The 14,722-nt window shown below is 43.6% G+C and overlaps 1 protein-coding gene across 2 annotated transcripts in view; it reads right to left on the reverse strand.

The window, feature by feature from the left end:
• The window catches only part of CAPN6 (calpain 6), a 77,513-nt gene that overhangs the window by 58,944 nt on the left and 3,847 nt on the right, over positions 1-14,722 (reverse strand). Inside the window, exons 1-2 of one of the 2 annotated variants that reach the window (XM_054039979.1) lie at positions 12,567-12,743; positions 8,519-8,698 (exon numbers count right to left, since the gene is read on the reverse strand). In XM_054039979.1, the coding sequence (XP_053895954.1) occupies positions 8,519-8,683 (165 nt within the window). In that variant the 5' untranslated portion in view covers positions 8,684-8,698; positions 12,567-12,743. Of the gene's footprint in view, positions 1-8,518; positions 8,699-12,566; positions 12,744-14,722 lie in introns of those variants that run through there. The other variant, XM_054039977.1, reaches the window with a different exon arrangement.

Raw genomic sequence — 14,722 nt, forward strand, 5'->3', positions numbered from 1 at the left:
AGAGACCCTGGGCGGTTTCGCCTTCCTCTGCAACGTAGGGCATGGGTCACTTGCAGGTTTCAACTAGTGTAAATGGTGACTTCTCTGTAACTTGAAGTCTTTAAACCATGATTTGAAGACTTCAGTAACTCAGCCAAAGGTTAGGGGTCTATTTCAGGAATGGGAGAGGTTCAGTGGTCTGCAATGTACAGGAGGTCCCTTCTGGCCTTAAAGTCTATGAGTCTGAACTCCTGCGTGCAGTTTGAACCCAGAACCTCTGGTTCATGCTGCCAGTGGAGCTGCACTGACATAGTGCCACTTCTGCACGCAAGTAGTGCAAAAACCCAACGCACAGTGCATTGAAGAGACTTGCCCTTTTGGCCCTAGATGGCTGATTGGCTGGGGAACCTTTGTATAGAAACCCCAGCTCTCACTCGCTCTCTCTCTTTGTGAATATGCCGCTGTGAATTCCAGCCATCACCAGAGGATTGCAGTGCGATACACGGTGCCTTCGTCTTATCAAATTCTTAATCCTCAGGTATAACACTTAACAAGACCATATTGACTTTCTTCTGCGTCCCAAGGGATGTTTTAAAAAACAGGCTATTAATGGCAATCAGGATAGCCTGGTACTGCTGCTAATCTGACAGGGTTTTACAAACAGCACACACACTAATCTTGCAGGTGCTGATGTGAGGAAGAAAGTGATGGGGAAAATGCCACAGTAGAAGCCCTATTTTTAGCAGATCAGAGCAAAACCTCTGCAGAGATATCTCCATAGACATGGCCTCCTTAGCATTAATTTTGCTTGGAAAATGCCAGTGTTTTAGCAATTAAGCAAGGGGTTAGCATTAATGCATGCTAACAATAGAACACCAGGCTGGCAGTCATGTTTGCACCATTCCTCAGCAAAGGTCTAGAAAGAGACAGGACTTGAGAGTAAAGCTATTAATACTTAGAACATACATGGCTCTTTTCACAGCCAAAGCACTGTACAAATGTTGGCAAATTCAGCCTTACCACATCCCTGGGATGTTGGTGTTATTAGCCATGTTTTATGGCAGGGGAAACTGAAGCAGGGAGTTGAAGTGATTTGCCCAAGGCCATGGAGGAAGTCAGTGTCAAAGCCAGGTTCAGAAGTCAGGTGTTCCTAGCTCCCTGTCCTGTGCTCAGGCCACAGGCCCATGTCTCTTGCTAAGGGTATCTTTATGTTGCAATCAGGGCTGGCTCTGGCTTTTTTGCCACCCCAAGTAAAAACCAAAAAAAAAAAAAAAATCGGGGTGGCCAGAACGGCAAAGCAAAAAAAACAAAAACAAAAACAAAAAACAACCTGCGGAGCAGCCGGAGCAGCAAAGCAGGAAAAAAACAAAAAAACCCTGCAGTGTGGCCGGAGGCAGGGTGCAGGGGGACTCCCTGCACTGCAGATGTGCCCTGGCTAGCGGGGGGGCGGGAGGGGAGGGAGCGGGGGGGGAGAGAAGAGGGGCGGCCAGGGCTTCAGTGGGGCGCTTGCCATGCGGTCCCAACCGCTGCGCCGCCTGCCGGGAGGGCTCCGTGCTGCTCCGGTCGGCAGGGAGGGAAGGATGCGGGCTGCCCTGCCGGGCTTGCTACAGACCTGGCACCGGCTGGGGCAGACGGAGAGAGCAGGGCACTTCCCTCCTCCGTGCCGCCGCCCCCTACAGGGTGGCCGGATCAGCGAACAAAATAAAACAAAACAAAACAAAAAAGCGGCCGTGCTGCCCTAGGATTGGGCGGAATGCCGCCCTGTAGAATCTGCCGCCCCAAGCACGAGCTTGCTTGGCTGGTGCCTGGAGCCGGCCCTGGTTGCAATCAAGGGGTTTAACTGCACATGCAAACATACCTGAGCTAGCTTTAATCTAGCTGGTTCACGTACTGACAGCAGGGAAGCCGCAGCAGTACAGACTTCAGTGTGGGCTAGCCACCTGAGTAATTACCCAGTGTGCCAGGCGGGCTCATACAGCCACGCTGAAGCCTGCTAGCTAGTGGAAGGCAGATTCTGTCCTCTGCTGCAGTGGATAGAAACAGGCCCCTTGAGGAATTCCTCCAGTGAGAGGCAGCATAGGAACAACACAAGCAGACCTACACTGCCCTCCTGTGCAGTCCCCCACACCCATCGTGAAGAGGCACAACGTGTTTCTGCTAGTCTCCGCTCAGGAGCAACTCATGGGCAGCCATGCAAGGCTGTAAACTGGTTTGGACCAGCCCCTTGGGGCTACGCTAACTTTTGCCAAGCACCACAGTGGCCCATAGGCCAGCCCAAAAGGTGGCTTAAAGCACCTTTGTCTGGACTCCAATTCCCGTGCTGTGTCCCCTAGGAAGTTCAGCACAAAGCCTTCCCCTGGCTTGTTATCAGTTCTTTTGCTCACCTCAGGGGATACAGAATGATTCAGTTCCCATCCCTCTCTATTCTGAAGCATTGTCCTCTTTGTGTTAATTCATTTCTTTGTGTTTCGGTCAGTGCTTTCATAGCATTTCCCTTCTCTCTTTTCAGAGAAGAGGGGAAACCCCCAATAAACACGAGAACACTGAATGAATCCTTGGATCATCTGTATTTGTCTAAAACTCTGATTGCTATTTGCATAATAAAATTGCGTTTCACTTTTCCCTGTGCACAATCTAATCTTTTAATTGGAAAACATGCTCTGCTCACTAAACTCTTTTATGTTTCTATTTTTGTGCTTGTACGATTAACAGCACCATGGAAAAAATCTAAATCTATACAGACCAGAACAGTGCAAGCTAGAACTGGTCCCACCTGCCTTTCCTTTCCCTGTAGGATACCAAACCCCAGACTTAAATATGTGGGAGAAGAGGACAGACACACTGTCTGGGTAGGAGGCAATTCAGGCGTTTACAGAAAGCCACCTACATTTCTGCTGCATGCAGATTATCTGCTAGTCCAAAAATGGAGGCTGTGGATAATAGTGAGGCCACCAAACTCATTGGATTTAAGGATGAAAACACTTTATGGATCCAACTACAGAGTTTCCACACTCCGCTGCCCCGTATCTGTCCAAATATAACCCAATTACGTTTTCCATTGGAAAGCCACATGGTTCAACAGAGTTGAAAATTATTTTAAGTCCCTCTGAATTATTTGCTCATGTCCTACTCTGAATAGTTTCAGGAATGCAAAATTAACAAACCGTAACCCCCATTGCAAACTGATTAACAGACCCAAATAAAATAATATCAGTAACCCAAACCACAGCATGTCAGCTAGAAGAGAACAATGTGACATTTGGTTCCTATTAAGGCAGATTATTATTATTATTATTATTAAGGCAGATACTAATAAAATAGCCCAGGAGCAGTCATCAGTACAAATGTCTCTGTGTTAATTGGTTTCAGATGGTAGCTGTGTTAGTCTGTATCAGCAAAAGTAACGAGGAGCCCTTGTGGCACCTTAGAGACAAACACATTTATTTGGGCATAGGCATTTGTGGGTTAAAACCCACTTCATCGGATGCATGGAGTGAAAAATACAGTAATATAACATGCTATAATATATATTCTTCTTACTGTATTTTTTAACTCCATGCATCCGATGAAGTGGGTTTTAGCCCACGAAATACATTTGTTTGTCTCTTAGGTGCCACAAGGACTCCTCGTTATTTTTTCTGTGTTAAGTGCAACCCATCAGGCAACAGTCACCCTTTTAAAACATCTAAGTCTCAAGTGAAGTCCCATCCCTATGGAAATCCATGGTAAAGCTTCTATCAACCTCAGTGCAGCCAGGACATTGTCCTGGTCTCCATAATCAGTAAAGAAAAAAGAAAATCCCCCATTTTCTCAGGATAATATTTTTTCCAGGGGCCCTGATAGAGTTGAGCCTGAGACATGTCTCAGCAGGAGGGATGAGAAAGCGGCTGCTGACATTTTCACACCCAACTTCAGAGGTTCTCAGAGGAGAGGGAAGACTCCACAAGCCCCTTTTGGAGGCGGGGCCCTTTCAACCCCAGTATCGCAACCCCCTTCCTTTCCATTTCATTTAACATCAGACCCTTTCTACTCCATTATGGAGATGGATTCTCTGCGATTTCTCAGGCACCTTTCTGTAGAGTAATATCCCTTTAAGTAGTGTGAGCCCTACAGTGAGCCTCCTATGTCCTATTGCAGAAGCCACCAGAACAGAAGCGTATGTCTGGAGCTAGGCTTTGGTTGCTTGTAGATAGTTAGGGAACACCATTCTTTGGAACCCAGCCATGTCTATGAGGTTTCCTCAGATTCTTAACGTTGTGCAGAGAGCCAGGAGGTAGCACTTTTAATTGAAGCACAGATCAGTTCTCTAGAAGAGGGTGGTACTTAGAAGCAAAGGGATTTGCTATGTACCAATGAGGGGAAGCTGCTGCAGCCTGTTGCGCACTCTCCACTTGTTCTGAAGTCAATGGCAGTTGAGGGGGCTCAGTAGCTTGCCGCATTGTTCTTATAGTGAGAGTATAGAATATGGTGATACCACTAGCTCCTGGCTACCTGCTGCCCAGATACCCCAGCTGATGAGATGATGTCTCTCCTCATTCCTATTCCTTTGTCCCCTGCCCCACAGAAATAAGCTGTATAAACTATCATGCTTCAGTGTATAAATCAGCTAGCTAACCACCTGGTGTTAGGAAGAAATTCCCCCTTAAGGACAGATTATTCTATAACTTTCCACTAGGGGTATTTTCCCTATAGAACTTAATGGGGCTTGATAGACATTTCTCTAAAAAAAACCCCACAAACCTAGAGAGTTATATTAAGAACATAGTCGAGTTCTTTTCTACAGCTTATTTGAACCACCCGGTAAAATTCTATAGGGGGAAAATAAATTTCAATTCCGCAGGAAAGTTAAAAAAAAAAAAGTGAGCATGCATGTGCATAAATAAAATTTTCTACCAAATTTTCTGTAGGGGGCTGCATCTTCCTCTGAAAAATGTAGTATGGGACACTGTCAGAAACAGGACCCTGGATTAGATGGACCCTGGGTCTCAGTCCTTATCTTCAAGTGCTTCATGGCTTGGGCCCCTGGCCTAGAGTAACAAAAAGATCATATAAAGCTCTGGGACAAAGACCACAGTCAACAGATGTGCTACTCTGGCACAATGGAACTCTCTAGAATAAGAGTAAAGCTTGTCTGGGCAGGAGACAGAACTTCTCCAGAGGTAGCCAGAGACTGTGGAATTCACTCCCCCAAGAACTAAAGACTATCATAAACCTCATCATCTTCCACTCAGTGTGCGAGGGGCAGTTCTTTGACCTTGCCTTCTTGAATACAGCAACACATAGCAATAAGTATATTTATAATAAAAATACTATCTTACTGAAAAAAGACACTCCTCTACACACACTTTTCCCTCTGAGGAGAGGATGAGAGAAACAACATGTGACAGATGTGTAGTCATGTTGCTTAATGCTTACAAGATGTGGAAGATTGGACAAATGACCAGGGAGGAGAATAAAAATATTGCTCAGACATGCAGGAGTGAAATCAGGAAGGCCAAATCACACTTGGAGTTGCAGCTAGCAAGAGATGTTAAGAGTAACAGGAAGGGTTTCTTCAGGTATGTTAGCAACAAGAAGATAGTCAAGGAAACCGTAGGCCCCTTACTGAATGAGGAAAGCAACCTAGTGGAAAAAGCTAATGTACTCAATGCTTTTTTTGCCTCTGTCTTCACGAACAAGGTCAGCTCCCAGACTACTGCACTGGGCAGCACAGTTTGGAGAGGAGGTCACCAGCCCTCTGTGGAGAAGGAAATGGTTCAGGACTATTTAGAAAAGCTGGACCAGCACAAGTCCATGGGGCTGGATGCGCTGCATCCGAGGGTGCTAAAGGAGTTGGCGGATGTGATTGCAGAGCCATTGGCCATTATCTTCGAAAACTCAGGGCGATTGGAGGAGGTCCCGCATGACTGGAAAAAGGCTAATGTAGTCCCCATCTTTAAAAAAGGGAAGGAGGAGGATCTGGGGAACTACAGGCCAGTCAGCCTCACCTCAGTCCTTGGAAAAATCATGGAGCAGGTCCTCAAGGAATCAATTCTGAAGCACTTAGAGGAGAGAAAAGTGATCAGGAAAAGTCAGCATGGATTCACCAAGGGCAAGTCATGCCTGGCTAACCTAAATGCCTTTTATGATGAGATAACTGGCTCTGTGGATGAGGGGAAAGCAGTGGACATGTTATTCTTTGACTTTAGCAAAGCTTTTGATACAGTCTCTCACAATATCCTTGCCAGCAAGTTAAAGAAGTATGGGCTGGATGAATGGACTATAAGGTGGATAGAAATCTGGTTAGATCGTCAGGCTCAACAGGTAGTGATCAATGGCTCCATGTCTAGTTGGCAGCCGGTATCAAGCGGAGTGCTCCAAGGGTCGGTCCTGGGGCCGAGGTTTTGTTCAATATCTTCATTAATGATATGGAGGATGGTGTGGACTGCAGCCTCAGCAGATGACACTAAACTGGGAGGAGTGGTAGATATGCTGGAGGGTAGGGATAGGATACAGAGGGACCTAGACAAATTAGAGGATTGGGCCAAAAGAAACCTGATGAGGTTCAACAAGGACAAGTGCAGAGTCCTGCACTTAGGACAGGAGAATCCCATGCACTGCTACAGACTAGAGACCGAGTGGCTAGGCAGCAGTTCTGCAGAAAAGGACCTAGGGGTTACAGAGGACGAGAAACTGGATATGAGTCAACAGTGTGCCCTTGTTGCCAAGAAGGCTAACGGCATTTTGGGCTGTATAAGTAGGAGCATTGCTAGCAGATCGACGGACGTGATCATTCCCCTCTATTTGGCATTGGTGAGGCCTCATCTGGAGTACTGTGTCCAGTTTTGGGCACCACACTACAAGAAGGATGTGAAAAAATTGGAAAGAGTCCAGTGGAGGGCAACAAAAATGATTAGGGGGCTGGAACATATGACTTATGAGGAGAGGCTGAGAGAACTGGGATTATTTAGTCTGCAGAAGAGAAGAATGAGAGGGGATTTGATAGCTGCTTTCAACTACCTGAAAGGGGATCCAAAGAGGATGGATCTAGACTGTTCTCAGTGGTATCAGGTGACAGAACAAGGAGTAATGGTCTCAAGTTGCAGTGGGGGAGGTTTAGGTTGGATATTAGGAAAAACTTTTTCACTAGGAGGGTGGTGAAGCACTGGAATCAATTATCTAGGGAGGTGGTGGAGTCTCCTTCCTTAGAAGTTTTTAAGGTCAGGCTTGACAAAGCCCTAGCTGGGATGATTTAGTTGGGGATTGATCCTGCTTTGAGCAGGGGGTTGGACTAGATGACCTCCTGAGGTCCCTTCCAACCCTGATATTCTATGATTCTGTGATTCTAATGCACTACTGGAAGACACTCCGCTACTATGGTGATAAGTATCAGAGGGGTAGCCGTGTTAGTCTGAATCTGTAAAAAGCAACAGAGGGTCCTGTGGCACCTTTGAGACTAACAGAAGTATTGGGAGCATAAGCTTTCGTGGGTAAGAACCTCACTTCTTGCATCTGAAGAAGTGAGGTTCTTACCCACGAAAGCTTATGCTCCCAGTACTTCTGTTAGTCTCAAAGGTGCCACAGGACCCTCTGTTGCTTTTTACTATGGTGATGAGTGTGGTATAAAAACAGATATAGAATTGAATGCTGTATGGCAATTCCTATTTTCCTATATAGGGATTCCCGAAGTGACAGATAAGGAAGTGTGTTATGTTTGTGGTACACAAACAGAGATGTTCTATAAAATACTCTTGCTGGAAAGTTGCAACATAACACTACTTTCTTTTTAAAATCCAGAACCTTACACACAAGAATCAAAAACAGAGAGAGACAAAGCAGGCTGTTCCCTAAGGCAGAGAGGCACAATCGTGCCACCTCCCTGTAGGCTGGCTCTTTCCAGACTGAATTCTCAAAACCTCAGATTGCACATTTCCCTACAGAGCCCCCTAGCCTGAAAGGAGGACCAGAAAACCCCTTATGGACTTAAAGTGATTGCTTGTAATTTTGATAAAGTTTTCAATACATCACAAATTGAAACCATGATTAACCGAGTCTGCACATTATTGTACTACTTCTGTCAGCACAGTAGGCCAAAAAGGCACTTCTCTGCAGACTGACCCAGGTAATTAATATTTTACTCCAAGAACATATTCCTGTATTGAGTGAGCTGTTACAGATAGAGTTTTTTCAGTGAATTCAGAGAATGTTGATTTAAATGGAACTAAGATGATAGTCCCCTCATATTTCTGGTTTTATATTAGAGAGTTAGCAATAGTCAAAACCTAATTAGGCATGCACAACATTTAATTCACATTGTGTCTTTTTATATTAAGGCATTATTGTAGTCTGGCCAGCAATTTGACACAGCAAGTCTGTTGTCTCTACCTTACAAATGTATGAAATAAATGGGGGAAGGGGGGTTGCGGGACAGGGAGGAGAAGAATTGTTTTGTAAATTATATTTTACCCCTGAAGGATGAATAGGAATTAAAAGGATTCTGTTAACCTTGCAGATGAGTAGCACAAACTGGGATCCATTCACCTCGAATGGTGTAAATTACCTTTGGCCGCTTCCATTCCACTCTTCCAGGGGGGCACCTGTTGTAGAAAAGGGATTCGTCCGATGCTGGAAACTCAGGATCTTCAAAGAGTCGTCCTTGTTTGATGCACTGCTGCTTGAGTTCATGATACTTCTGATCTTTGAACGATTTCACTGATGAAAACATAGTCCTCTGTCCAGCCTAGATTAAGATTAATAATTTGTGTAAATTTGGATTCCCCCCTCATCATGCTCTTAAAACAAACAGATTGCACAACCAGTAGTTCTAGGCAAAATGATAGACTGATGTCAGATAAAGGTGGATTACAAATTAGATTAGGCTGGGGTTAGATCACAAAGTCTTAAAAGGATTTATCTTTTCGGATATTACACAGGCCCTAATTTTTGAGTCAGAGAGAACTCTGAGGATGCATCTCATCAGGAAGAATAATAAAGAAGATTCTGGACAGAGCAGGTGCATGGCACTTCCTTCTTTGCTCATGGTTTTAGGGTTCTTGGAAGGTAAACTCTGAACAGAGTAGGTGTGTGCTCCCAAGCTCGAGTACCTGGGAAGGTTTTGGTCTCCTTTCCATCTGGTGGGATTCAGAGTCAGAGGGTTTAAGGCCAGAAGGGACCACCAGATCATCTATTTGATCTTCTGTATATCACAGGTCACTAAACACCACCCAGCACCTGCATCTTAACCCCAGCAACTGAAATGAAACCAAAATATTACAGCATACAGGAGACTAGATTATGATATGCTACAGGGAGGGACTAGGAGGGACCGAGGTGCCCCAGTGCCCCAAGCCACCACAGTGGCAGGGAGATGATTAAATAAAAGATACCCAGATAATCCTGGAAAGTGACAATACAAGACCATTCCAAGCAGACTGTGTTCCTAATCACCCCCTCCTCTCTCCAACAGCCAAGTAGAAAATGGGGCCCGCTAATTGTCTCCACTTCTATGCATGAATGGTGAAGACTAGAGGTGGGTGAAGACTGCAACCCAATTTCCACAAGAAGCTATTTGAATTTTTAAAGGAATATGCTTTGGCTGGTTTTGCTTTTTCCAGATATTGTAGTGAATTGATTTTCCTGACAGCAATGTTCACAGAAGCAGCAGGTATTTGAGAATCCTGGTGGAAAGTGAATAGGAAACTTGCTTTCTGTGTTTGCATTGATTCCAAGAGTTATGACTATGCAATCAGGTAATACAAACATGCCATGTGATTTAGGCGACCATTCACACAGCTCAAGTATTATACTTGCAGTAACCATGAATTATTAGCAGAAATTATTCAGGATTGTCTATGGCTTTTATAACATTTTGCACAGCCCCATTTTCTACCTGGCCAGGCTGTTAGAGAGAGGATGGGGGGATTACAAACACATTCTGCTTGGAATGTCTTGTATGGCGAATCCTTGCCTCTTCTTTCCCTCATATTTTCAGGGCCACATCCTCCTCTTTCCCTGAAATGATCTGCAATAATAAAAATACTGTCACTGAAGTAGAGGACAGTGTGTGTGTAAAACATCCTTGTAGAGTATCGGAAGCAATAACATGCCACAGGGCATGCAATTACAGTTAGAGCTGTGCAAATAACTGATTGGTTGGATATGGGGCAAAAATGCAAAAACCAAAAAAGTTTCATTTCAGGTTGAACGAGATGTTCTGTTTGACCTGAAATGTTTCATGTCATTTAAGGTTTTCTTATCATTTTATGATTTTAAAAAATAAAATTGAAGCAAAAATTTTACATGAATAAACATTTTGAATTAAAAAAAAAAAAGCAATTCTTTTTTTTCCTAGCTGAAACCATTCCGTGAATTTGATACGAGTTTGCAAGATGTGTTGATTGTCTCAAATATGCATTTTTCAGTGAACAAAATTTTCATCTGAAAAAGTTCACCCAGGTCTATTCAAAGTATCAGAATGATCTTCTTTAGGTGTTAGCACCTTCACCCACTGGAGTGAAAGGAGCAATCTGATATCAGATATGCATCCTCCATTGCTGCATTTATTTGCACATGGACTGAAGCCAGAATTTGGCCCAAAGGTGTAACTAAGCATGGCAGATTTTCCTTTAGAGCCAAAATCTCTTATCTGTATTGATGTTAGTTAGTGTATGCGGAAAGGCGCAGCAGAGACTGGATAACTACCCTGCACTAGAAAAGTGATAGACCATGATCCTGTATTTCTTTTCCATTTCTAGCTCTCTTGGGCTAAATCCTGAAGTGCCTGCTTAATAAGTTCTCTGTCTTTACTCAGGCAAAATGCCCATTGACAACAAATGGGAGTTTTGCCCAAGTACAAAAACTTTGGGGAAAATCCTGGCCCCGCTGAAGTCAGTGGGGGTATTTCAAATCCCTTCAGGATTAGACCTTTTACCGCCTATGTGATTCAAAGAGGAAGATATTTCCTTATGTCAATACAAACAGCCTTTGAGCTCAACAGTATGTATACTGGCTATTCAGGGGCGAAACAGCTCAGTGCTACTGTATCATTCTAAACAGTTTCCCGTTTCTTAAGGGCAATTCTTTTCTCATTAATGATCCTGAAAGACGATATCCTGCTTGGCAGTGGGTCTCCAAAGACCAGGAATATTAAGTAGATTTGCTGCTTCCCCCCAACCCCCGCCTGCTTCAAAGTCAAGTGCAGAATACTTCACCAATTAAAAAAAAAAAAAAGAGAAAGAGAGCTGAGAAAAATTAATTACTCTAATTTGAATGGAATACAGATTAGTACCTCATGATAACACTCATTGACGTTCTCTCATTAAAAAGTCTCCACTGGCTGACTAAGATCCCAAACTACGAGTCTATTTGCAAGATATGCTTGTTTTTAAAATTGTTCCAGGGGGATAAGGTTTTCAACTTGTCATTGCATAATTCACAGAGCTAGGTTTTTAATGACTTTACCCATCTGTCCTCTTGGTGTGCTGTACTGGATGGGAATTCCAATCCTTTCAGGATTAAAATCCCCCCCAGCTACAACAAAACAGCTTATATTGCAGCCATGTATAAAGGCGGTCATACAATAAAGAACATAATCTAACCAATATCTGCCTAGCCAGCTGGGTCTCCAGGGCAGCTGTGTTGGAAGGAGTCAGTTTTGCTAGTTATTAGGCATATTAGTGAGGAAGAATAGCCCAGGAGTTAGGCTGCAAGCCCGAGATTTGGGAGTCACTCGTTCAATCCTCTGCTCTGCTACAGATGCCCTGTGGCCCGGGGCAAGTCATTTAGACCCAGATCCTAAAGGCATTTAGAAGCCTGGCTCCAACTGATTTCTGCTACTTCAGTGAGGGTAAAACATCCACCTTTGAAAGTATGTTCCCTAGCTGTACTTCCCTACCTTGCAGGGGCATTGTGTTGTGAGGATAACTATATTCAAGATAGTGAGGTGCTCAGATACTACAAGTATCAGAGGGGTAGCCGTGTTAGTCTGAATCTGTAAAAAGCAACAGAGGGTCCTGTGGCACCTTTGAGACTAACAGAAGTATTGGGAGCATAAGCTTTCGTGGGTAAGAACCTCACTTCTTCAGATACTACAGTGACTGGGGGGAGGAAGGGAGGAAATAGATGATATTGCCATGGGCCGGAGGATGTTGTTTCAACAGCGTACCCCCTAGTCCCTTAGTTAGCTACTATAAAATATGTACATCTTACACTGCTGGCACTTACTAGACTTGCAAGCAAATACAGCAAGGCTAGACAACCTCTCCTGAGTGCCTTGGACTAGGGCTCAGTATGCTGCCATGTGATGAGAAACATCACCTGTAGTAATGCTTGCTAATGAGTGGTCCTAAAAATATGTTACAACAATTTGAGAACCTCCTCAGCATTGCTATATAGGCTGGGATGCAGTAACTAAAGAAAGCAAGTCCTTCAGACAGAAAAATCCTGCAGGTCAATAGACTCTAGTAAAACTATCCCCCCTTTGACTTTATCAAGTTACAGAGGCACTCTTTACTTTTACATTCTTTAGACTCTCCAGCTAAGCTTCCAGACACTGGAATGTAAAGCCTCATTCACTCCCCTGCCCAGTACAACACAATCAAACGGCAGACCTGAAAGTTTATTCGGGGAGGTGCTGGGCACCCACAACTCCTGTTGAAACCAACTTGAATGGAGGATGTTCAGGACTTCTCAGGAACTAACATCAGGGTTGGAAGACTTTTTCTAAACTGTTCCTTTCCAGGAGATTTTGACTGGAATAAATGTATCAGCACAGACAGTGAAGGTAATCCAGGCAGTTCTCCTTTCTGATAAGCTCCTGCTCACATGGCCCATTCCTTATTTTAACTGCAAGAGAACAGTATTATTTGATCTTTACTTACAATGACTATCTAGTCACACTTCCCCAGCTGGAGCGAGCACAGAGCTAAATCACATTCAGCATCGCTGTGCCACAAGTACTCCTGTTCTTCTTTTTGCGGATACAGACTAACACGGCTGTTACTCTGAAACCTGCCACTATCAGTAGTTCTAAAATTAAAGGGCCATCAACCTGAAATCCAGTCTGTGTAAGGAGATTTAAGAACAGTTTCAGGCACTATCCCTCCGAGTGCCCCTGCTGAGTTTTAAGGTTTTACAATAACTTTTTTTTAAGTTTCTGTGCCCCAGTGCTGCGTGGAAGACTCACAAAAGCAAAAACAGAAAGCTCACTAACTGGTCATGCAGGGAAAGCAGTCAGAATTATTATACACAAAGCGCTGTCAAATGCACACAGGAAACATGCTGAAAATAATGGAGAAAGATATTTCTTTGCTAATCTGCCAGTTTGGTGTTTCTGAAACATTGTAACCTACATGGGAATACTCAGTAAGAAGTGTGATTTTTAAATGATGTTCTTTAAGCACAGCTATCCACACTAGTGTGTTTTGCTCTCTACAAGCATATCTTCTTTTTATAGCAGTGAGGTTACAGTGAAGTCACAAAGGCTGTTTTCACCTTCATAAAAACAAGCACAAAGTTGCTTTCAATTCTGCAGGCCAACATATCTCCGAGACGCTGCAGCAAGCGCTGCCTTCTAATCTGGATCTATCTTCAAAGAGAGGGGCCTGATTTAGTGGAAGTGCATTTATTTCATTATACATCCAGACAGACAGTTCTGTACACAGAATTCACAAACACAGGCTTTCACACAAAAGCCAACACAAAAAGAGAGAATTTTTAGCCACATATATATATTGTATTTGTTCTGCAATTGTGCATGGATTTGGATAAGAGCTCTCTCTCCTTCCAACTGAATCCTGTAGTGAAGCCCACAGAAGACAGACTTAGGACAACATCCCTGTCTCAAAAATCTCTATTCCATGCTCCATTAGAGCTTTTTGAGATGACCTCCATGTACTTCCCTCATCTGGCTGGTGTAGGGGGCTTAGTTGGTAGGGATAGATATCTGAACAGCTTCTGTGCAGGGCTGCAGAACTTTTAAGGAATTGGACTAATGTGACTAGACTGCCAGTGCACCCAGATTTTAAGTGAGTTCAATCATTTTTCACAGCCCAAGTCAAGATTTTCAGTTTGTTTCATCCACTCCCTACCCCCTTTTTAGCTATGCTGTGTAGCCTGCTAGATATTTTGTGCCAAAAAACTTTCTTTGTTCCTTTGACTACTCCTGTTTAAAAAACAAAAAATCTCACAAGCAATGAGCAAGCAAAGTAAAAAGCCAGCTATTTGATTGAGATCAAACATACCCTTTTGGTATTTTAGTCAACATGCCTTTCTTCCTAGTAGCATGCACTCCAAGAACTCACTTCACAGGGACTAGACCAGCAAACTTGTTTTACAGCCAGAAGCTTTAAATTACTGCAAGCTCTGAACTATTTCCCTGAAAGATTCCTAATGTAAAGAGGTTCCAGGAAACTAGGAGAAGAATTTAATAGTGCTTTGTTTCTATTTGCTCAGATTTAAGGGCTTTATAAAGTGATGGTTTTTCAAGTTCTGTACTAACAGCCTGGCTAAATTCAAAGCAGTTGTGAAATCTGTACTTCGCTCAGAACCATTTTGGAGAGAAACATTTTCATATGTTTGCTGACTTGCCAAGTTATATTACATGATCTGAGTTCTGCTGGTAGCTAAATTGACCTGAAGCATTAGCCCTTCTCTTGTCCAGCAGTAAGTCACTCTGTTAGAAAGGAAAACTGAAAAGAAAATATGTGCTTAACTATTAGATAGCTTGGTATTTTATTAAGCATGTGAAGGTTTCTCTATCCAAAAA

The sequence above is a fragment of the Malaclemys terrapin genome, chromosome 9, assembly GCF_027887155.1.
Source record: "Malaclemys terrapin pileata isolate rMalTer1 chromosome 9, rMalTer1.hap1, whole genome shotgun sequence".
NCBI classification, from domain to species: domain Eukaryota; kingdom Metazoa; phylum Chordata; order Testudines; family Emydidae; genus Malaclemys; species Malaclemys terrapin.